The sequence below is a fragment of the Dendrobates tinctorius genome, unplaced genomic scaffold, assembly GCF_039654945.1.
Source record: "Dendrobates tinctorius isolate UK_male_01 unplaced genomic scaffold, ASM3965494v1 ptg000022l, whole genome shotgun sequence".
NCBI lineage: Eukaryota > Metazoa > Chordata > Amphibia > Anura > Dendrobatidae > Dendrobates > Dendrobates tinctorius.
Window position 1 is genome coordinate 4,543,521 of NW_027361690.1, and position 25,491 is coordinate 4,569,011.

Below are 25,491 nucleotides of genomic sequence, written 5' to 3' on the forward strand. Positions count from 1 at the left end.
GGATAGCGTACACATTCAAAATATATGTCTATACAGCATGAGGCAGGCTCAGACGGTGTTATGCCCAGTATGGATTGCACGTCATTGCACAAAGGTTAGAAGGGGTACCGTATCCCTGGATAACATGTATGGATAGCGTACACATTCAAAATATATGTCTATACAGCATGAGGCAGGCTCAGACGGTGTTAGGCCCAGTATGGATTGCACGTCATTGCACAAAGGTTAGAAAGGGTACCGTATCCCCGGATAACATGTATGGATAGCGTACTCATTCAAAATTTATGTCTATACAGCATGAGGCAGGCTCAGACGGTGTTAGGCCCAGTATGGATTGCACGTCATTGCACAAAGGTTAGAAAGGGTAACGTATCCCCGGATAACATGTATGGATAGCGTACACATTCAAAATATGTGTCTATACAGCATGAGGCAGGCTCAGACGGTGTTAGGCCCAGTATGGATTGCATGTCATTGCACAAAGGTTAGAAAGGGTACCGTATCCCCGGATAACATGTATGGATAGCGTACACATTCAAAATATATGTCTATACAGCATGAGGCAGGCTCAGACGGTGTTAGGCCCAGTATGGATTGCACGTCATTGCACAAAGGTTAGAAGGGGTACCGTATCCCCGGATAACATGTATGGATAGCGTACACATTCAAAATATATGTCTATACAGCATGAGGCAGGCTCAGACGGTGTTAGGCCCAGTATGGATTGCACGTCATTGCACAAAGGTTAGAAGGGGTACCGTATCCCCGGATAACATGTATGGATAGCGTACACATTCAAAATATATGTCTATACAGCATGAGGCAGGTTCAGACGGTGTTAGGCCCAGTATGGATTGCACGTCATTGCACAATGGTTAGAAAGGGTACCGTATCCCCGGATAACATGTATGGATAGCGTACACATTCAAAATATATGTCTATACAGCATGAGGCAGGCTCAGATGGTGTTAGGCCCAGTATGGATTGCACGTCATTGCACAAAGGTTAGAAAGGGTACCGTATCCCCGGATAACATGTATGGATAGCGTACACATTCAAAATATATGTCTATACAGCATGAGGCAGGCTCAGACGGTGTTAGGCCCAGTATGGATTGCACGTCATTGCACAAAGGTTAGAAAGGGTACCGTATCCCCGGATAACATGTATGGATAGCGTACACATTCAAAATATATGGCTATACAGCATGAGGCAGGCTCAGACGGTGTTAGGCCCAGTATGGATTGCACGTCATTGCACAAAGGTTAGAAAGGGTACCGTATCCCCGGATAACATGTATGGATAGCGTACACATTCAAAATATATGTCTATACAGCATGAGGCAGGCTCAGACGGTGTTAGGCCCAGTATGGATTGCACGTCATTGCACAAAGGTTAGAAAGGGTACCGTATCCCCGGATAACATGCATGGATAGCGTACACATTCAAAATATATGTCTATACAGCATGAGGCAGGCTCAGACGGTGTTAGGCCCAGTATGGATTGCACGTCATTGCACAAAGGTTAGAAAGGGTACCGTATCCCCGGATAACATGTATGGATAGCGTACACATTCAAAATATATGTCTATACAGCATGAGGCTGGCTCAGACGGTGTTAGGCCCAGTATGGATTGCACGTCATTGCACAAAGGTTAGAAAGGGTACCGTATCCCCGGATAACATGTATGGATAGCGTACACATTCAAAATATATGTCTATACAGCATGAGGCAGGCTCAGACGGTGTTAGGCCCAGTATGGTTTGCACGTCATTGCACAAAGGTTAGAAGGGGTACCGTATCCCCGGATAACATGTATGGATAGCGTACACATTCAAAATATATGTCTATACAGCATGAGGCAGGCTCAGACGGTGTTAGGCCCAGTATGGATTGCACGTCATTGCACAAAGGTTAGAAAGGGTACCGTATCCCCGGATAACATGTATGGATAGCGTACACATTCAAAATATATGTCTATACAGCATGAGGCAGGCTCAGATGGTGTTAGGCCCAGTATGGATTGCACGTCATTGCACAAAGGTTAGAAAGGGTACCGTATCCCCGGATAACATGTATGGATAGCGTACACATTCAAAATATGTGTCTATACAGCATGAGGCAGGCTCAGACGGTGTTAGGCCCAGTATGGATTGCACGTCATTGCACAAAGGTTAGAAAGGGTACCGTATCCCCGGATAACATGTATGGATAGCGTACACATTCAAAATATATGTCTATACAGCATGAGGCAGGCTCAGACGGTGTTAGGCCCAGTATGGATTGCACGTCATTGCACAAAGGTTAGAAGGGGTACCGTATCCCCGGATAACATGTAAGGATAGCGTACACATTCAAAATATATGTCTCAGGAGGCAGGCTCAGACGGTGTCAGGCACAGTATGGATTTGACGGCCCAGATTACACAGCGGAGGAGCAGGGAGAGGTAAAGATTGCAAATGCTGGGGCCCTGGCCAAGCAAGGGGGGCCCACTCGGGGGCGTCGGTACTGGCACTGGGCCCCTCATAATACAGCCGTGTGTCTGACGGCGGGTGTGCACCACCACCGTCAGAGACACTTGATTGCACTATGAGGGACCCTGTGCCAGTGCCCGCGCCCAAGAGTCGGCCTACCCACCTGTCCAGGGCAACGGCACTCGCACGGTGTCGTGCGCTAGGTGGTGACCCCGGCCATGGGGGGGGAGGCAGCACAGTTAGGGAGTTTTAGAAAGTGGCATATGTTGATGTTGGACATTCAGCTGATGCAAAAGGCGAAATAGGTGAAGTACCAGGAAGAGGTGGACCAAAGCAAGCCATTTTTCTGTCACCCTATGTGTCATCAGGGGAAGGTGGGACAAAATCCTTGGAAACCCATGCGTGGTTCATTTTAATGAAGGTTAGATCATCCACATTTTGGGTTGACAGACGGGTCCTTTTTTCTGTCAGGATTGATCCAGCTGCACTGAAGACTCTTTCCGATAGCACACTTGCAGCTGGGCAAGCGAGCTCCTGTAAGGCATATTGGGCCAATTCAGGCCAGGTGTCCAGTTTAGCGGCCCAATAGTCAAAGGGGAATGACCTGTGTGGGAGAACATCGATATGGGAGGAAAAGTAGTTTGTAACCATAGTTGACAACTGCTGTCTCCTGTCACTTTCCATCGATGCAGTATTACCAGTTGTGTGAGCGGTATTTGAAAAATCAGTCCACAACATTGTCATGAAACCCCTGTCTCCAACGCCACTTCTGCTGTGTGCACCACGAACACCTCTGCCAAGCTGCCCCCGGCCCGTACGGCTCTTGTGAGAACCATCACCGCTGCTGTGTGCTGGGAATGCCTCAAGCAACCGATTTACCAGAGTTGCTTGTTTATTAGCCAATATTAGGTCAAGGTTCTCCTGTGGCATGATGTTTTGTAATTTGCCTTTATAGCGTGGATCCAGGATGCTGGCCAACCAGTAGTCGTCATCGTTCATCATTTTGGCAATGCGGGGGTCCCTTTTTAGGATCCGCAAGGCATAATCTGACATGTGGGCCAATGTTCCCGGTGTCAATGATGCACTGCGAGTGATGGGTGGAGGAGCACTTTCTGGCAAATCCACATCCCTCCAGTCACGCACAAACCCTGTACCAGACCTTGCCACGCCAACATTTTCACTTGCCCCACGAGATGCATCCTCCTCCCCTAAGTAATCATCACCATCATCCTCCTCCTCCTCCTCCTCTTCTTCCTCCACCTCGTCCAGGAGAGGTCCCTGAGCAGACAATGGCTGAATGTCATCAAGGATTCCTTTCTCCTCTTCCTCCTCATCAACATTGGCTGCAGACGCCTGCTCCTTAAGGTGCGTCAAAGTTTGCATGAGCAGACGCATAAGTGGGATGCTCATGCTTAGGATGGCGTCGTCTGCGCTTACCAGCCGTGTGCATTCCTCAAAACACTGAAGGACTTTACAAAGGTCTTTCAGCTTCGACCACTGCACGCCTGTCAACTCCATGTCTGCTCTCAAAGTGCCTGGCCGTGTATCCTCCCACAAATGCATTATGGCCTGCCTCTGCTCGCACAGCCGCTCCACCATGTGCAGGGTGGAGTTCCACCTTGTTGCAATGTCGATAATGAGGCGGTGGTTGAGAAGGTGGAGCAATCGCTGCAGCTTCTGCATACGAACGGAGTGTACAGGCGACCGGCGGATGTGCGCGCACAGTCTTCGCACCTTCTGGAGCAGGGCTGTTAACTCCGGATAATTTTTGAGGAAGCACTGCACCACCAGGTTCAAGGTGTGAGACAAGCAAGGTATGTGGCTGAGTTTTGAAAGGGCTATGGCTGCCACAAAATTACGCCCGTTATCACTAACTACCTTGCCTGCCTCAAGATGTACACTGCCCAGCCATGACTCAGTTTGTCGCTTCAAGTACTCGGCCAGCACCTCGGCGGTGTGTCTGTCGCCCAAACAGATCATCTGCAACACAGCCTGCTGACGCTTTCCACTAGCTGCTCGATAGGGGGACACATCGTGTGCAACAGTGGCAGCTGCAGATGGAGTGCTCGTACGACTGCGCTCTGTGGACGAGCTTTCGCTTCTGGAGGAGGAGGAGGAGGAGGGTCGAACGCCTACAGCCAACTGTTTCCTATACCGTGGGCTAGGCAGCACTGTCCCACCACCGATGTCCCCTGTGGACCCTGCATCCACGACATTAACCCAGTGCGCAGTGATGGACACGTAACGGCCCTGGCCATGCCGACTGGACCATGCATCAGTTGTGAGGTGCACCTTTCCGCTCACTGACTGCTTGAGTGCATGGACAATGCGGTCTTTCACATGATGGTGGAGGGCTGGGATGGCTTTGCGAGAGAAGAAGTGGCGACTGGGTAGGTCATAGCGTGGTACTGCATAGACCATGAGTTCGCGGAAAGCTGTGCGTTCCACCAACCGAAAGGGCATCATCTCAAACGAGATTAGTTTGGCAATGTGGGCGTTCAAACCCAGTGTACGCGGATGAGAGACTGAGTACTTTCTTGACCTACTCATAGTGTCTGGGAGGGTGAGCTGGACTTGAGAGCTGCATATGGTGGAAGTAGCGGTGGACAGGGCGGACTGAGAGAGGGTTGATGATGGCGATGGAGTTGGTGTTCTTTCTGATGGCCTAGAATCAGTCTTTCGTTGATATAACAGTGGGATTCCCTGACTGCTGTGGCCTTGCAACGACACCTCAACATTTGCTGCTGTGCTAACCGGTGGGCTTACAGTGGGGGAAACAATGTAGCGTTGCTGACTACCTTCGTTGTGATCAGTTGCACATGTGGCACTTGAGGTTTGGTGTTGTGTCCACGCTTGCAAGTGCATGCTGGTTAAATGTCTAAGCATGCAACTGGTATTCAAATTTTTCAGATTTTTCCCTCGGCTAAAGGTCTTTGCGCACTTCTTACAGATAACCTTGGCCTGATCATGAGGATTTTGTTCAAAAAAGTGCCACACTGCACTCTTCCTACTTTGGCAGACATTTTGCGGCCTAGCACGCTGTGATCTTTTGACCCTCTGGACAAGCTGTCCAGCAACTCTTTTGATGTTTGGAACCTGTCTTTGGAGTGCTCCGGGCCTGCCAGATAACAGCTGTTGCGATGTCGATGTCTGCTGTGGATGCTCCTCATCTGAGCTATTGGAAGCAGCACCCTCTTCCCCCAATGGATGCCAATCTGGGTCAACAACTGGGTCATCCATCACCTCCTCTTCTATGTCATGTGCACCTTCCTCTGTGTCACCGTGTATGGTGGTATAGTGTGCGGGAAGGGGCACCTGAGTCTCATCAGGGTCAGAATCTGGCTCTGTACACTGCGAGGACAATGTAGTGCTCTGAGTGAATGTACCAGCAGAATCATCCATCAGCGGCTGTGCATCAGTGCACTCCATGTCAGATTCATCTTGGCCTGGGTAATTCACCATTTCACTTGATAATCCAGGCATGGTATGTGAAAACAGCTCCATGGAGTAATCAGTAGTATGGCCTGCGTCATCCTTCAATCTTGGTTGGGGTGAAGGACACAAGGAAAGGTGTGGTTCATGAACATGAGCCTCCAATGACGACTCAGTGCTTTTACTTTTTACAACTGAAGAAGAGGAGGCGATAGAGCTGGAGGCTGAGTCAGCAATGTAAGACAAAACTTTTTCCTGATGCTCTGCCTTTAAAAGCGGTTTGCCAACTCCTAGAAAACTAAGCGTTCAAAGCCTTATGTAGCCAGACGATGACGCAGGGTCAGCACCTCCTGCATTCGGTCCTATTTTGCTCTTGCCACTACCATCAGATCCACCACCAACACCATCATTACCAGCTGCCAACCCCCGCCCAATTCCACGGCCTCTTCCACCAGCCTTCCTCATTTTTGGTAGAAATGTAGACAAAATCCAACAAACTATATAGTAATGTAAAACAAGGTACAAGGTGTCTATAGGACAGGGGAGTTTTAGAATTTCTGCACACACTTGTGGACAGTGGACACTTGTTGATTGTGTGAGGCCCACTGATATCTGAGCGCTATGTGACACGCTCGATGGCACAGCTGCCTGTGACCAAAGTGACGAGAGGATAATGGAGATTTTGAATCTCTGCGTACACTTTTGGACACTGGACACTTGTGGATTGTGTGAGGCCCACTGATATCTGAGCGCTATGTGACACACTCGATGGCACAGCTGCCTGTGACCAAAGTGACGAAAGGATAATGGAGATTTTGAATCTCTGCGTACACTTTTGGACACTGGACACTTGTGGATGGTGTGAGGCCCACTGATATCTGAGCGCTATGTGACACGCTCGATGGCACAGCTGCCTGTGACCAAAGTGACGAGAGGATAATGGAGATTTTGAATCTCTGCGTACACTTTTGGACACTGGACACTTGTGGATAGTGTGAGGCCCACTGATATCTGAGCGCTATGTGACACGCTCGATGGCACAGCTGCCTGTGACCAAAGTGACGAGAGGATAATGGAGATTTTGAATCTCTGCGTACACTTTTGGACACTGGACACTTGTGGATGGTGTGAGGCCCACTGATATCTGAGCGCTATGTGACACGCTCGATGGCACAGCTGCCTGTGACCAAAGTGACGAGAGGATAATGGAGGAGATTTTGAATCTCTGCGTACACTTTTGGACACTGGACACTTGTGGATGGTGTGAGGCCCACTGATATCTGAGCGCTATGTGACACGCTCGATGGCACAGCTGCCTGTGACCAAAGTGACGAGAGGATAATGGAGATTTTGAATCTCTGCGTACACTTTTGGACACTGGACACTTGTGGATGGTGTGAGGCCCACTGATATCTGAGCGCTATGTGACACGCTCGATGGCACAGCTGCCTGTGACCAAAGTGACGAGAGGATAATGGAGATTTTGAATCTCTGCGTACACTTTTGGACACTGGACACTTGTGGATGGTGTGAGGCCCACTGATATCTGAGCGCTATGTGACACGCTCGATGGCACAGCTGCCTGTGACTAAAGTGACGAGAGGATAATGGAGATTTTGAATCTCTGCGTACACTTTTGGACACTGGACACTTGTGGATGGTGTGAGGCCCACTGATATCTGAGCGCTATGTGACACGCTCGATGGCACAGCTGCCTGTGACCAAAGTGACGAGAGGATAATGGAGATTTTGAATCTCTGCGTACACTTTTGGACACTGGACACTTGTAGATTGTGTGAGGCCCACTGATATCTGAGCGCTATGTGACACGCTCGATGGCACAGCTGCCTGTGACCAAAGTGACGAGAGGATAATGGAGATTTTGAATCTCTGCGTTCACTTTTGGACACTGTACACTTGTGGATGGTGTGAGGCCCACTGATATCTGAGCGCTATGTTACACGCTCGATGGCACAGCTGCCTGTGACCAAAGTGACGAGAGGATAATGGAGATTTTGAATCTCTGCGTACACTTTTGGACACTGGACACTTGTGGATGGTGTGAGGCCCACTGATATCTGAGCGCTATGTGACACGCTCGATGGCACAGCTGCCTGTGACCAAAGTGACGAGAGGATAATGGAGGAGATTTTGAATCTCTGCGTACACTTTTGGACACTGGACACTTGTGGATGGTGTGAGGCCCACTGATATCTGAGCGCTATGTGACACGCTCGATGGCACAGCTGCCTGTGACCAAAGTGACGAGAGGATAATGGAGATTTTGAATCTCTGCGTACACTTTTGGACACTGGACACTTGTGGATGGTGTGAGGCCCACTGATATCTGAGCGCTATGTGACACGCTCGATGGCACAGCTGCCTGTGACCAAAGTGACGAGAGGATAAGGGAGATTGGATTGCTTTTAAAAAAGCAGTTTGCGGAGCAGTGGGTAAACAGCAATGCCAGCGTGTCAGGAAGCCTTAAAAGGCAGCCCAACAACCAACACCACTGATACACCACAATATAGCCTCCCCTTGCACTGCACACACAGTGACTTGTGTGTTGTGCAGGCCAAATCGCTAACAGCAGAAGCAGTTTTTTTGTCTTCTTCCCTGCCTAACGCTCTCCCTACAGAATCAGCTGCAACCTCTCCCTATACTAAGATCGGCAGAAGTAAGATGGCGGTCGGCGTGCACGCCCTTTTATACCCCCTGTGACGCCCACCAAAGCAAGCCAATCACTTGCATGCCCTTCTGAAAGATGGTGGTGACCCGTGCCTATGTCATCACGTTGCCCACAGTGTCCGTGGATCCTGATTGGCTGAAAAAGAGCGCAAAACAAACTTTTGAAACGCGACTTTGGCGCGTAAGTCGCCGACCTCGTGGCCGACCTCATCCTAGGGTCGGGTTTCGTTTCATGAAACCCGACTTTGCCAAAAGTCGGCGACTTTTGAATTTTTTCGACCCGTTTCGCTCATCTCTAATCTTCAACATAAAAAACAAGAGTCCTAAAATTAGTGGTATTTTGCCACAGAGCCTTGATCTCAACATCAAGTCTGTGTAGGATTGCATAAAGAGATGAGGATTTGCACAAGCTCGCATCCGTAGAGAATCTGTGGTTAGTTCTCCAAGATGTTTTGAACAACCTCTCTGCCTTTAAATACTGTGTACTGTACATGTGAACCTAGAAGCATTAAAGCTGCTTTGCATTTTTTTATTTGATAGAAATAAACTATTAAATCCTCTAAAGCATTCTTACTTTTGCACAGTACTGTAGCTTGTTTTACACCTTTAATGATAACATACATTTACTGTGTCCAAACCTTGTCATTTAGTTTGAGGTACTGTTTTTACATATTCTCATACATCTGTAAATAAAATATTCCTTTTTGCAGAAGATTCATTGGTTGCAATATCTACTGCCGGAGACCTAAAAGTGTGGGACCTCTCATCATCTGTGAATAGCATACAGGTCAGTAGTATTGTCAACTGCACATTCATGAATATGAATACATCAACAGATTTGATATCTCCGGAGATTGGGGCCGGTGCGCACAGCCGTCAATTCACTCATCCAAGAAAGTCGGGCCAATTATGAAAATGACACTCTGATTAAACTCTTATCAGAGTGTTAGCATACTGCAATGTGATACAATTTCTCCATCTTCATAAAAGAAGTCTGAGGGCACCTCAGAATAATACTAGGGATCACCAGCCCCACACTCAAAACAAGACCATGTAAATACTCAAGAAAAAAGAAGTGTGTACAAAAAATGGCCAGGATCACCATGAATAAATTTCAAATATTAGAATCAATACATTTTATTAAAGCATGATTACACAGGATCACATAAGCAAGGTACAGACCACATGTTAAAAACAATTAAAAAACCATTGAAGGTATAAACCATAACACCTGAAGGACCGGTTAGGTACCTTGCAGCTATCTCCACTGTGTGCACCAGACGTATCAAAAATAACGCAACATTGAACAAATGACAATCAGCCAATAGTCTAAATGAAGTAAATTACATCAAAAACAGACAAAATATTCAAGTCCAGTGGATAAAGCTGCACTGAGAGAACCCCAATAAAGCAAATGCAAAAAACCCTAAACAATGGGGTCAGTTGAGCTATAGGTTTAAATATAAGGACCATAGCATATGGTAAAAGCCATTTAGGGGTAAAAGAAGAAGGCAGCAAAAAAGCCTCTAGGTGGATGCGGAGATAGAAATATGTGGTCACAGCATGGCGTGTGGAAAGAGGAATGCCACGCGTATCGTCACTAAGCTTGGCTTCCTCAGGAAGAGAGGAAATACATTCTCTTGCCTAGTGTGTTTTTTAGTAGTCTGTGAAATAAACAATTGGCATAAGCTGACTCATTGCCATTTCTAGGCCATACCAATTTTACTGTACTGATATGTCTATACATGTAGTGTGTGTATAAGATTAGTGCACTCTGCAGCAGTTTTGGAGTGTGTCTAAAAATCTGTGTACTCTGCCTCATGTTTTTTGCGAGTAGTGTGCAGTCTCATTCTTTACCATTTGTGAGCCTATAAAATAATTTTGATCTATCCCTGTGTCTATACAATCAGTGTTTCAAAAAAGATACTCTACTCTGCAGTCATCTTTTTGTATGTAGTGTGTCTAAATAAAAATTTTACTCTACCGCTGTTTCTGTACGAGTGGTAGCTGTGCCTAAAAAAAAAAAACACTTTGCCTCTGGGAGTACTGTGCCGGAAAGTCTCTGTGCGTGCTGTGGCAAAAAACCTCTGGGAGTACTGTGCCAAAAAGCCTATCTGTGTTCTCTGCAACTGTGTGTGTGACTGTAGTTTGCCTAAAAATAATTATCCTCTGCATCCGGGTCTGTGGGAATAGTGTACATAAAAACAAAGATTTCTACTATGCAACCACATCTGTGGGAATACTGTGCCAGAAAAACCTGTGTGTATGCTCTGCATGCAACTCTGTGTGGGTGTACTCTGCAAAACACCCTCTTTTTTATTTGGCAAGGCCTCAAAACATTGTGACTGAATAGAATAGAACAAACTGTGGTGCACTCTAACAATGACTGTGTGCAGCTGGTACAGACGAGTCCTGTGGGATCCACATCTGGTTAATTTTAAAGTGGGCTTTAACTTTACACTTAACATAGGGCTGGCCAGCACCTACAATGCATAAAGGGCAAGCTCAGGCTATGTGGCCAATTTGGAGTCCCAAAAGTTAAATGTGACAGACTCCTCAATCAGTATGTGGACATTCATGGACACATACACTTTCACCAAGTTGTTGAAACTGCCATGCTCTTGGATTTGTAATAGGATAAACCACAGTCACAACTGAGTGCACAGAACACAGATTAAAGGTGGTAAATTAAACCCTGGTTTATTTCTTGACCCAAGAAATAAACCAGGATTGAATTTACCACCTTTAATCTGTGTCCTTGTATGGTCGGGCTGAGGGAGGCGATTAGGTGGTGCTGATCCAACAGGACTGGGGGGGTGACCCACTTCTTGGTGCCAACAGACTGGAGACTGAGACAGAAATTGAGTTCAACAGGTCCGTGTTTATTCACCGCCTTTTTGATGACTTCCACACTTTACTACAGGAATTTCGCTTTTCCTTTTTTACACAGACCCGGGTACCTTCACTTCTTATTCTGTACGTCGTGGCGTCCTTTGTGACACTTTCCACTATGGCTGCCCTAGGCACATCCACCACAGTGCTTCACCATTCAAAGTACACCGTACTTGATGCTCTCAGACCATCTCCATCTGCCGTTACTGTGCTTTGGGTCACCCCCCGTAACTGTATTGACTGTCAGTTACTCACTGAGGATCTTCTACCGTCTTCTTTGCTACGGCAGTCTCTCCTATCTAGTGAGCTCCCCTGGCTGACTGGAACTTCTAGAACCTTCCCTCAGCCTTTATACTACCAGCCCTGGTAGCTCCGCCCACTATCACCTGACAGTTATTCTTAACCAATGGCAGTGACCTTGACCCCTGGCAGTTACATAACCACTCTCTCCTATGCTCCCCACTGCCATCTAATGGTCACACTACAGCACGGCACCTTTTCTTTTCATCTCAGCACTTTCATTCCTACACTGAGCCATCCCTCTGCCCCTCACTACGGGCAAATCCATCCATCAGGTCAACCTCCCCACATCCTGCGCTCTCCGTTGTGACTGTGGTTTGTCATATTACAGCTTTTTTTCCTCCATTGGAGGCACCCGGCTGGAGCTGCAGTGGACTCTCTCCACATCTATTTCCCATGGCAGCAACCTCAGCGCTTCCTTGTGACCGTTTATTCTGAGCCTTTCAATGCTCTTGTATTTAATCCCTTGAGATTGTGTTTTATGGTCAACTTCTATTTCTTCCAAGCCTGTTCTGAGTGTTTGGGTTGTGTTTTCAGCCTTCAGTCTGTCTAGCTTAACAGGTGTTTTCCTTTGTCCACCTATCACCTTTTGGATGCTGCTTTATATTCTGTCCCTCAGCTGGTGTTTCCTGCTAGTGATAGGTTCATTTAGATGTTCTGACATTGTATTGATGTTTGGTGCCAGTCTTTGAGCTAAGGATTTTCACCTTGCTATACTTTGCACCTCTCTTCTGTTTAACTTTAGTAAGTAGGCTGTATAGTTGTTAAGAGTAATTGTTTTATTATTTTCTTGGTATTTCATTATTTATCTTACTCACTGCAACATATTTCCTTTGTTCAGCACGCTTCTCTTCTTGTAATTAGGTCACATTCTACTGTGCTCTTGGTTCCTTAGGAGGAACTTGAAGATACTCAACGGCTTTTTAGGGAGTTTAGGTCTGAGTTGCCATCTAATAGTTCTTTGGTTAGGGCTATCTCTGTACCCACAGGCACCAGTAGGGACTGCATGTGTCAGGATATCTAGTCTGTACAGGAACCGGCAGGCTCAGTTGTTTTTTTTAGTGTCTAACCTATTAATCCCAAGTGAGTTGCTACACAGGCATAACCTAAATGCTGCCTCCTGCTAATACAGACCATATCAAATGGTGGTGCTGGCTGTTGTGACGTGCTGAGTAAGGTTTTCCACATGTTAACTTTTTGCTATGCTAACTCTCCCTTGCCAGCTGTGTTGGCGACTTCCTCCTCCTCTGTTAATCCCTTGATTGTCTCCCAGTTCAACAGCATATCTGTTATGGGTAGCAAGATTGATGGTACTGGGATCCCTGGGGCGTCCTGGCCAGGTGGTGCCGACCCCTATACAAGGACCGTTAGGAGCAGGCTCGAAGGAGTCGAATATCGTGACATCTGGTACCAAGAGGGGCGGCTCAAGAACAGAAGAGACAGGCAAGGCAGAGGGTCAGGAGTGACTGGAGTCAGGAGTGACCGGAGTCAGAGGTGACCGGAGTCAGGACTGACATGAGTCAGGAGTGACTGGAGTCAGATGTGACCGGAGTCAGGAGCGACTGGAGACAGGTGTGACCAGACGGGGCCAGAGTACCGTAATGAAAGGCACACGATAATCAGGCGCCTCCATGAGGGAGGAGCCACCTGATATACCCTGTGCAGGAGCTAGATTGGTGCTTGCTGCACAGGGGTGGTACAGAAGGGGTTAAGAGGAGGGAAGGGCGCGCGACCCGTGGCCTAAGGCGCATACCTGAAGCAGGAGCAGGACAGGAAGAGGACCCCACGTGCTGAATCCCCCAGGCTTCAGGACGGGAGGCTGAAGGTGGAGCGCGGCGGCCAGAGCGGTTAGCAGGGATCTGAGGGGGGACCCAGGGAGCAGCAGCGGGACCCGGTGAGACAGGCGGCGCCGGTAATGGCGGCGCCGGCACCGGTAATGGTGGTGACAGTACCCTCCCTTTACGTCCCCTCCTTCTGAGATTGGCCAACAATCGATCCATGATGTGAGGAGCATCAACATTCTCTCGTGGTTCCCAAGACCTCTCCTCAGGCCCGAACCCTCTCCAATCGATAAGGAAAAAGGTCTTTCCCCTAACCATTTTCATGGCCAAAATATCCCTCACCTCAAAGACGTCATCGGCCCCTACTGGCTGGGGAACAACGGGAGGCGCAGGACAGAACTGATTGAGGATGACCGGTTTCAGGAGCGAGACATGGAAGTCGTTATGGACCCGGAGCGAAGCAGGCAGGCTCAATCTATAGGCTGTATTGTTGATGCGTCCCAGAATCTCGAAGGGGCCGATGTACCGGGGACCCAGCTTATAAGAAGGGATTTTCAAGTGGATGTGCTTGGTTGACAGCCAGATTTTGTCACATGGATGGTATGGTGGGGGATCCCTCCATCTCTTGTCGGCATGTCTCTTCATCTGGGCCACGGCTTTTACAAGAGCCTCTTCGGTCTTCCTCCAGACCTGGGAAAACTCTTGGGAGAGGGCATCGGCAGCGGGTACGCTGGAGGATGAAGATACTGGAAGAGGCACACCTGGATTCTGACCGGAAACCACAAAAAACGGAGACTTGGTGGTGGATTCATTGGAGTGATTGTTATGGGTGAACTCTGCCCATGAAAGAAGATCGACCCAGTTGTCATGGTGGGCGTTAGAGAAGTGTCGCAGGTAGGAGGTCAAGACTTGATTGACCCGTTCGACTTGCCTGTTGGTCTGCAGATGATAAGCAGAAGAGAAATCCAGAGATATGCCCAAGAGTTTACAGGGTGCTCTCCAGAAGCGGGAGGTAAACTGTACCCCACGGTCAGACACGATTCGCTGAGGAAGCCCGTGTAGTCTGAAAACCTGTTGAATGAAGGCTTTAGCCAATTCAGAGGCCGTGAGCAAGCCGGGTAACGGGACAAAATGTGCCATTTTGGAAAACCGATCGACTACCACTAGGATCGTCGTGCATCCGGAAGAGCGGGGTAAGTCGGTAACAAAATCCATGGCGATGTGTTGCCAAGGAGCTTCGGGAACAGGCAACGGCTGAAGGAGACTGGGGGACAAGCTTCTAAGTACCTTGTTCCTGGCGCAAATTGAGCAGGAAGCCACGAAGTCTGACACATCTTGGCGTAGAGAAGGCCACCAGTAATAAAGGGAAACCAACGCAAGGGTCCTCTTGATGCCAACATGTCCAGCAATCAAGGAAGAGTGGCCCCAGCCTAGTACTTCTGCCCTTTTGTCTTGCTGGACGAGGGTCTTACCTGGTGGCACGGAAAGAAGATTCACGGGAGCTACCGTGATAACTCGGACGGGATCGATAACATGCGACGGAGCCTCTTCCACTTCGGGTGACTGCAGGGACCGGGAGAAAGCATCTGCCTTGGTATTTTTGTCACCGGGTCAGAAGTGGAGCTCAAAGTCGAAGCAAGAGAAAAACAATGACCACCTGGCTTGTCTGGAGTTGAGTCTTTGAGCCGACTGGAGGTAGGCCAAGTTTTTGTGGTCGGCGAATATGGTGAAGGGATGGACTGCCCCTTCCAGGAGATAACGCCACTCCACTAGCGCCATCTTTATGGCCAGCAACTCTCAATCCCCAATCGTGTAGTTACATTCTGCGGGTGAAAATGACTTGGAGAAGAACCTGCACGGAGCCAAGCGCCCAGTGGACGTCTTTTGGGAAAGAATCGCCCCAGCACCAGTAGAAGATACGTCTACCTCCAAGACGAAGGGCTTGCCCACCTCTGGCCGATGCAAAACCGGAGCTGTGGCAAAGGCCTGCTTCAAGGCGAGGAATGCGTCTTCAGCTTCCGAGGACCAGATGTTTGGCCTTGCTCCCTTCTGGGTAAGGGCAACAATAGGCTTGGTTAAAGCAGAGAAGTGCGGGACGAATTGCCTATAGTAATTCGTGAAGCCCAAGAATCGTTGCATGGCCTTCACTCCAACAGGTCGAGGCCATTTGAGCACCACGGACAATTTGTCTTGGTCCATTCGCAACCCCGAGTCCATGATGATATACCCCATGAACGGTAGGGAGGTCTGCTCGAACAAGCATTTTTCCAACTTGGCATAAAGTTGATTCTCTTGCAGATGTTGCAAGACCAGGCGAACACTTCTCCTGTGAGAGGAAAGGTCTGGTGAAAAGATCAGGATTTCATCTAAGTACACCACGAGGCACGAGTAGATAAGGTCCCAGAAGACGTCGTTAACAAATTCTTGGAAGACCGCTGGTGCATTACAAAGACCAAAGGGCATGACCAAATATTCATAATGGCCATCTCGCGTTTTAAAGGCGGTCTTCCACTCATCTCCGGCATGTGTTCGGACCAAATTGTAGACCCCCGGTAGATCCAGTTTGGTAAAGATCTGGGCACCACGCAGGCGGTCAAACAGTTCGGGGATAAGTGGTAAAAGATACCTATTCTTGACCGTGATGTTATTTAAGCCTCGGTAGTCAATGCAAGGTCGAAGGGACCCATCCTTCTTACAAACAAAGAAAAACCCGGCTCCTGCTGGAGAAGACGACTTCCGGATAAAGACCCTAGCCAAATTTTCCTGGATGTACTCCGTCATGGCTGAGGTCTCTGCAGGCGACAACGGGTATATTCTTCCCCTGGGAGGAGTAGCTCTAGGAACTAGCTCGATTGGGCAATCGTAGGCCCGATGCGGAGGAAGGGTCTCAGCTTCCTTCTTGTTGAAGATATCTGCAAATGAATGGTAGGCCACTGGAAGCCCCAGAAGATCTGCGTGCACTTGGTGCAGACTGGAATGGGTAACAGGCAGCAGACAACGTTCTTGGCAAGAATGACCCCAGCGAAGGAGTTCCCCAGAGCACCAAGCAAGGACTGGCTCGTGCGACCTGAGCCAGGGCAGGCCAAGGAGCAGAGCGTGAGACAAATTAGTCAAGACATAAAAAGCAATTCTCTCCCGGTGGAGAGCTCCGATCTGCATTTCCAGCTCGAGAGTGACCGTGGTGGCGGGAACAGGTAACGGCTTGCCATCCACCGAGGGGATCACACGCGGTTCTTCAAGGGTGACGGCAAGAATTCGAAACTTGTCCACCTCTTCCATCTGAATGAAGTTGCCTGCCGCACCCGAATCCACATACGCCTCCACAGATATACGCTCCTGACCTACGAGAATTAAAGTTGAGATAGTAAGGGGTAGAGAGGGCACAGAGTCACCTAGGAAGGCTTCTCTTACTTGGCCTAGGCGGAGGAGTTTCCTGGCCTCTCAGGACAGAAACGCAGGAAGTGGTTGGTTCCACCACAATAGAGGCATAACCCTTGCTCTAACCTCTCCCTGCGCCGCAGCTCCGATAACTTAACGCGATCCACCTGCATGGTCTCCAGGGCAGAACTACTGGCCGGTTTGAACGAGCGAGGGCTGGGGGCAGGGTTGAACCTAGACAGGCCTCTCTCCCTGACAGTCTCGAGGGAACGTTCCTGGAACCGCAAGTCAATACGAGTAGCCAGGGATATAAGGTCCTCTAGAGAGGTGGGGGTGTCCCGACCAGCAAGCTCGTCCTTGATCTTCCCCGAAAGCCCCCTCCAAAAGGCCCCTACCAACGCCTCATTATTCCACCCCAGCTCTGAGGCCAGGGTCCGGAAGTGGATAGCGTACTGTCCCACGGTAAGAGTTCCCTGTCGGAGGTTGAAAAGGGACTCTGTGGTGAAGGCCAAACGCCCAGGCTTGTCAAAGACCCGGCAGAAAGTGTCCAAGAAGTCGTATAGGCGAGATACCACTGGCTCATCCTGCTCCCACAGGGGATTCACCCATGCCAAGGCCTCCCCTTCGAGATGGGACACGATAAATGCCACCTTAACCCTATTAGACAGGTATTGCTGGGGCAGCAGCTCAAAATATAGGCGGCACTGATTAAGAAACCCCCGGCATAATTTCGGATCCCCGCCATACCAAGGAGGCTTCCCCAAGCGTGGCAGTGGGTGAGGTGCAGGGTCGTGGGATGGGGCAGAAGCGGATAACTGCAGGGACTGCAAGCGGTCATCAACAGATGTCATGTAATTAAGGCTATGGGACTGAGTATCACGCTGCTGCGCGAGCTCCTGCTGGAGTCCCGCCAGCAGAGGGGCGCTCCCTGGATCGGAGGTGTGAATGGCGGATAACCGAGTGTCCATGGACTTCATAAAAGTCATAATCCGGGTCTGGTTCTCCCGCAAAAAGAGTAGTTCCTTTTGGGTGACCGCTGAGGCACCAGCGGGGTCCATGGCCTGATTATACTGTTATGGGACCCTCTTGGTCACGGTACCGGGATCCCTGGGGCGAGCTGGCCAGGTGGTGCCGACCCCTATACAGGGACCGTTAGGAGCAGGCCCGAAGGAGTCAAATACCGTGACAGCTGGTACCAAGAGGGGCGGCTCAAGAACAGAAGAGACAGGCAAGGCAGAGGGTCAAGAGTGACCGGAGTCAGGAGTGACCGGAGTCAGAGGTGACCGGAGTCAGGAGCGACTGAAGTCAGGGGGTGACCGGAGTCAGGAGCAACAGGATTCAGGAGCGACTGGAGACAGGTGTGACCAGACGGGGCCAGAGTACCATAATGAAAGGCACACGATAATCAGGCGCCTCCATGAGGGAGGAGCCACATGATATATCATGTGCAGGAGCTAGATTGGTGCTCGCTTCACAGGGGTGGTACAGAAGGGGTTAAGAGGAGGGAAGGGCACTCGCCCGCGGCCTAAGACGCATACCTGAAGCAGGAGCAGGACAAGAAGAGGACCCCACGTGCTGAATTCCCCGGGCTGCAGGACGGGAGGCTGAAGGTGGAGCGCGGCGGCCAGAGTGGTAAGCAGGGATCTGAGGGGGGGACCCAGGGAGCACCAACGGGACCTGGTGAGACACGCGCCGCTGGTAATGGCGGCGCCGATAATGGTGGCGCCGGCGTGACAATATCCACTTCAAGCTACTAACACTGATCTACAAAGCCGTCCATAATCTGTCTCCTACACATAACTCTGAACTACTTGCATGATATCTCCCACCACGTAAACTCTGTTCCTTCCAAGACCTTCTTCTCTCCTCCACAATCATACATTCCTCATCCAATGCATACAATATCTGAGTATCCCCCATCCTGTAGAATTCTGTGGCCCAATACATCCAATTATCTCCTACATTCTAACATTTCAAGCGGATCTGGAAAACCCATGTCTTCAGAACATCTTACTGCTTGTAATGACCACACTGCCATCTCACCAACCTCACAGCTGCTGCAGCCCCCAAAACCTACTGTTGCCTTCCCGATTATCCTGTAGAAAATAAAGCCACATGGGTAGGGTCCTCTCCCCTCTACACCTGTCTGTCACTATTAGTTTGTTCATTGTAATTTTTATTTGTGTTTTATAAGGTAACTTCTCCTCATGTACAGCACCATAGAACCAATGATGCTCCAAAAAAATACTACTAATAATAATACTGAGCATAATGTTCCACCCAATTCTCACCCCTGCCCTTCTTGCCAGACTACAAACAGCAGAAAGCTGCAGCAGTTAGCACCTGCATTTCATCAGAGATGTACTGCGGTAGTCAACTGACCATTTGCATTACCTCTCCTCAGTGGCGGATTATAATGAGGTCAATATGGGCGATAGCCCAGGGCCCAGTGGTGTGGGGGGGCTCACCAGCCCAAGGAAAATTGCCCCATTATAATCTGCCACTATAGCGCCACGCCCCCCATGTACCGACCCCTTCCTCCCCCTCCCAGACCCACCGGCCACCGCAGCGCCAGCCCCTCACTGATAAATCCCTGCTCTGTATGCACAGGACCTGTGATGTGGTCACAGAAGGGGAGGAGTCAGGGGTTACATGATCAGGGGCTTCAGTCGGAGGCCCACAGTCGGAAATTCCCACACAGCTTTTACCATAAAGTGAGACTAGGGATTTTTTTTTTTAAGTGGCGGAGGAATACAGTGCGGAAGGATACCTACCTTCCGTCATTGGATTCCTGCAGCCTGTAGAGAGCGGCAGCATCAGCTGATGCTGCAGTTCTCTACCCAAGATCGTCGTGGGACACGCTCGTGGACTGCTTCGGATCATGGGTGAGTATTTTTGTGGTTTGTTATGTTAATATTTATTCCGTAGACGACAATGGCTTCGGGGAATGTGACAAGTATTGGTAAGTATGTTACTCTATGTTATATGTACTGTATGTCTATTTATGTATTGTATGAATGTATTGTATGTAGCATGCATGTAGTATGTATGTAGCATGTATGTAGTATGTATGTAGTATATATGTGGTATGTATGTAGCATGTAGTATGTATGTAGCATGCATGTAGTATGTATGTAGTATGTTTGTATGTAGCATGTATGTAGTATGTATGTAGTATATATGTGGTATGTATGTAGCATGTAGTATGTAGCATGCATGTAGTATATATTTAGTATGTATGTAGCATGTAGTATGTATGTAGCATGCATGTAGTATGTATGTAGTATATATGTGGTATGTATGTAGCATGCATGTAGTATGTATGTAGCATGCATGTAGCATGTAGTATGTATGTATGTAGTATGTATGTAGCATGTAGTATGTATGTAGCATGCATGTAGTATATATGTAGTATGTATGTAGCATGCATGTAGTATGTATGTAGTATGTATGTAGCATGTAGTATGTATGTAGCATGCATGTAGTATATATGTAGTATGTATGTAGCATGTAGTATGTATGTAGCATGCATGTAGTATATATGTGGTATGTATGTAGCATGCATGTAGTATGTATGTAGTATTTTTTTTTTTAACATTTAACACATTAGCCGGATGATGGGACTACTACTGTCCCATCATTGGCTAATGTGTCAATCACTGTCATGGTAGCAGGCATCGCCAGATGGGATTTGTAGTCCCATCGGACGATGCCTGCACAGACCCCCGGACATCAGCACAGACCCCCGTCAGGCCGGTACAGACCCCCACAGGGTGCACAGACCACCGGCAGGCCGGCACACCCCCCGGCAGGCCGGTACAGACCCCCACAGGGTGCACAGACCACCGGCAGGCCGGCACAGCCCCCCGGCAGGCCGGTACAGACCCCGGGCAGTCCACACAGCCCCCCGGGCAGTCCACACAACCCCCCGGCAGGCCGGCACAGCCCCCCGGCAGGCCGGCAGAGACCCCCGGAAGGCCCGAAATGACGGCGCATCATGATGCGCACACACCGCGCATCATGATGACGTTATTTCGGCTGTCAATCAACTTTGAACTTCCGATTCCGATGCCCGATATTGAAAAAATATCGGCTGTCGGTATCGGAATTCCGATACAGCAAGTATCAGCCGATACCTGATACTTGCGGTATCGGAATGCTCAACACTAATTATGACGGAACCATGGAGGCACTTCAGGGAATGCTTCAGATCATCACCATGTCCTATGTCCCCCTCCGACAGAGCAGACAGCGGGATTGCCTTGGACTCGGGGATGTCGGCCATGTGAGTGGATCATGATATGTCCTGCACCAGGAGGCTCAGGTGGACACTACAATATGAGCCTGTCTGGTATAGTATCTTTATAGAATCTTTCTTTCTTTCCCCTCTTTCCTTGTCTTTCTTTCTTTCTTTCTTTCTTTCTCTTTCTGTTCTTTCTTTCACCTTCTGTTCTTTATTTCCCCTATTTCTTTCTCTTTCCCCTTTCTTTCTCTTTTTTTCTCTGTTTGTTCTTTCTTTCACCTCTTTCTTTCTTTCTTTCTTTCTTTCTTTCTTTCTCTCTTTGTTCCTTCTTTCCCCTCTTTCTTTCTCTCTCTTTCTTTCTTTCACCTTTCTTTCTTTCTTTTTTCTCTCTCTGTTCTTTCTTTCCCCTCTTTCTTTCTTTCTTTCTCTCTGTTCTTTCTTTCTCTCTGTTCTTTCTTTCTCTCTCCCTCTCTGCTCTTTCATTCCCCTCTTCTTTTTTTTCTCTCTTTTTTTCTGTCTCCTCTTTCTTTCTCTCTGTTCTTTCTTCCTTTCTCTTTTTTCTCTCTCTCTCTCTGTTCTTTCTTTCTTTTCCTCACTACCAGTCAGTGTGCCCACAGTACCAGCCACTGTGCCCTAAGTACCAGTCAGTGTGATCAGCAGTGCTAAATGGGTGTGGTTGGGGCATGGACATTGGGTGTGACTAGTTGTGAAATGGGTGTGGTTGCGCGTCCAGTAGCCAATCATCATAGTGGTGTCATGGTTTGAACAGGGTTCTTGCCCTGCACTCACAGGGTTAAGTGTCTGTGGCCTCTTTCTGGATCTGGGTGGGGTATTTATACTCACTCTTTACCAGGGTTCTCTGTCAGCTATACTGTTGTTCTGGTGTGTCTGACCCCTGGTGTGCGTGTATTCTTCGTTGCTTGTTTGCTTCCTATGTATGACCCAGTCTGTTCCCTCACTCTGTACTCCGTCTCTCATTTTGGTACTATTGTCTTTTCTGGTTCTGACCTCCTGGCTTGGCTATCGTTACTCCATTACAGTTTGTCCCTATTGTACCATTGCCCATTCTGGTTTTCTGATCTATTGCTACGCCCTGACTATCCATTCTGTCTAACCCTTTGGTACTGTATTGCTATCTTGTGCATTGACCCTGGCTTCATCTGGCTTCTGTCTCTGTCTATGCCCCTTGGTAACATTGTCCTGTGATTACCTTTCTAGGAGTTTCCCTGCAGCTCCTAGCTCTGTGAAGCTTAGGCCACGCCCCCAGCAGTCATGTGCTTCAGGTGCTGATACTCTGAAGCACGCATCATCACCGCTGCTGCCCTGCTCCACAGGTATCTTTGAGCACTGTTTTTGTACTCAATACACACGCACTGGCTCAGTGAGCAAGTGCAGTGCGGGGTTCCTGACAAGTGGAAGTCATCTCTTTCCATCAACTTTGTTATATGTGGGCAGTGGGCACCTCTAGTAAGGTGGGCACGAGATGGCGGGTCTTGTCACCTCTGCCTCACACATAAGTTACTATGAGGTGTACTTTATTCCTGCCACATTTCTTTCTTGGCCTACTGAGAGAAATGCTTTGACCAGTTGAAAGTTATACAACCGGAGGATTGTGCATGTGTGGGCTGCCCGCATATATATATATATATATTTACTTACTCCAACCCCTATATAAACCCTGCCCCTCCGACAGCTGTCCACTTTCCCATGCTCCTGTTCCAATCCTGGGGTCTTTTTTCGTCCCCCCTTGGTCCTCCACAACATCTGGGACATGACTAACATTGCGCAATGTACGCTTGTTCGTTGCCAGATGCAGCGTCGTGTTCAGTGTGTGAGGAGATGGCGACTTGTCTGTGGCGTTAACCCCTCTGCTTACATGTTGGGCACAGCCTGTGACGAGGAGCGTCTCTTCCTGTGTATCCGGCCACAGGCTGCACATCGGAGGCTGCTTCTTCTATCTGGGGAAGTTCATGTAGCAGAAGCCTCTGTGTGACTCATGTGAAGTAACTTGTCTGACAGGTCATGGGTCCAGGTCAGCAGGTGATTGCAGACTTTTAGCTGGTTTTGATGTTAGGTACAGGTGACTCAGGACTAGATGTTGAGTGGAAGCCTTCCAGCATTTGTAAGGCACACACTGAGTATTTGGTGAGTTTTTAACTCAGTATTTATAAGGCCGCATGCACATGCTGAATATTTGGTGAGTTTTTCACTCAGTATTTGTAAGGCCTCATGGAGACGCTGAGAATTTGGTGTTTTTTTACCTCAGTATTTGTGAGGCCTTGTGCACACGTTGCGTATTTGCAGAGTTTTTTTACCTCAGTATTTAACCCCTTCCCTCCCCTTGATGCACAGTATGCGTCATGAAAACTAGTGACTTCCCGACCCCGTCACATGACCGGGAGGCCCACAGAGTCTGAACAGCCCGGGGCCCTGGGTACCCTTAATCCACCCCTGCCTCTCCCATATACTCATACTCCAACAGAACAAGTGGTTAGTAGAGTTGAGCGATACCGTCCGATACTTCAAAGTATCGTATCGGATGGTATCGGCCGATCTTTAAAAAAAGTATCGGTATCGCCGATTCCGATACCGGAAGTCCCATTCAAGTCTATGGGACTTCCGGTATCGGAATAAGAAAAACCCTTTCCTGCCCTTGTACAGCCTCTCTGGGGTCTGTACGGGCCTTTCGGGGGGCTGTGCCGGCCTGCCAGGGGGTCTGTGCAGGCTCCGGTGGTCTGTGCCGGCCTGCCGGTGGTCTGTGCAGGCTCCGGGGGGCTGTGCCGGCCTGCCGGGGGGCTGTGCCGGCCTGCCGGGGGGCTGTGCCGGCCTGCCGGGGGGCTGTGCAGGCTCCGGGGGGCTGTGCCGGCCTGCCGGGGGGCTGTGCCGGCCTGCCGGGGGGCTGTGCCGGCCTGCCGGTGGTCTGTGCAGGCTCCGGGGGTCTGTGCAGGCATCGTCCGATGGGACTACAAGTCCCATCGGGCGATGCCTGCTACCATGACAGTGATTGACACATTAGCCAATGATGGGACAGTAGTAGTCCCATCATCCGGCTAATGTGTTAAATGTAAAAAAAAAAAAAAAAAAATTACATGCTACATACATACAACATGCATACTACATACATGCTACATTCATACTACATACTACATACATGCTACATTCATACTACATAAATACTACATGCAACATACATACTACATATATACTACATGCATGCTACATACATACTGCATGCTACATACATACCACATATATACTACATACATACTACATGCATGCTACATGCATGCTACATGCTACATACATAACACATATATACTACATGCATGCTACATACATACTACATGCTACATACTACATATATACTACATGCATGCTACATACTACATGCTACATACATACTACATATATACTACATGCATGCTACATACATACTGCATGCTACATGCATGCTACATACATACTACATACATACTACATGCTACATACATACTACATATATACTACATACATACTACATACATACTACATGCATGCTACATGCATGCTACATACATACCACATACATAACACATATATACTACATGCATGCTACATACATACTACATGCTACATACATACCATATACATACTACATGCATGCTACATACATACTACATGCATGCTACATACATACTACATGCTACATACATACTACATATACACTCACTGGCCACTTTATTAGGTACACCATGCTAGTAAGGGGTTGGACCCCCTTTTGCCTTCAGAACTGCCTCAATTCTTCGTGGCAGAGATTCAACAAGGTGCTGGAAGCATTCCTCAGAGATTTTGGACCATATTGACATGATGGCATCACACAGTTGGCGCAGATTTGTCGGCTGCACATCCCTGATGCGAATCTCCCGTTCCACCACATCCCAAAGATGCTCTATTGGATTGAGATCTGGTGACTGAGGAGGCCATTTGAGTACAGTAAACTCATTGTCATGTTCAAGAAACCAATCTGAGATGATTCGAGCTTTATGACATGGCGCATTATCCTGCTGAAAGTAGCCATCATATGTTGGGTACATTGTGGTCATAAAGGGATGGACATGGTCAGCAACAATACTCAGGTAGGCTGTGGCGTTGCAACGATGCTCAATTGGTACCAAGGGGCCCAAAGAGTGCCCAGAAAAAATTCCCCACACCATGACACCACCACCACCAGCCTGAACCGTTGATACAAGGCTGGATGGATCCATGCTTTCATGTTGTTTACGCCAAATTCTGACCCTACCATCCGAATGTCGCAGCAGAAAT

The 25,491-nt window shown here is 48.7% G+C and overlaps 1 protein-coding gene across 1 annotated transcript in view; it reads left to right on the plus strand.

Annotated features, from left to right (window-relative positions):
* The window catches only part of WDR72 (WD repeat domain 72), a 587,636-nt gene that overhangs the window by 173,746 nt on the left and 388,399 nt on the right, over positions 1 to 25,491 (plus strand). The window contains exon 6 of the mRNA XM_073568404.1: positions 9,306 to 9,382. Within this exon, the coding sequence (XP_073424505.1) occupies positions 9,306 to 9,382 (77 nt within the window). The remainder of the gene's footprint in view (positions 1 to 9,305; positions 9,383 to 25,491) is intronic.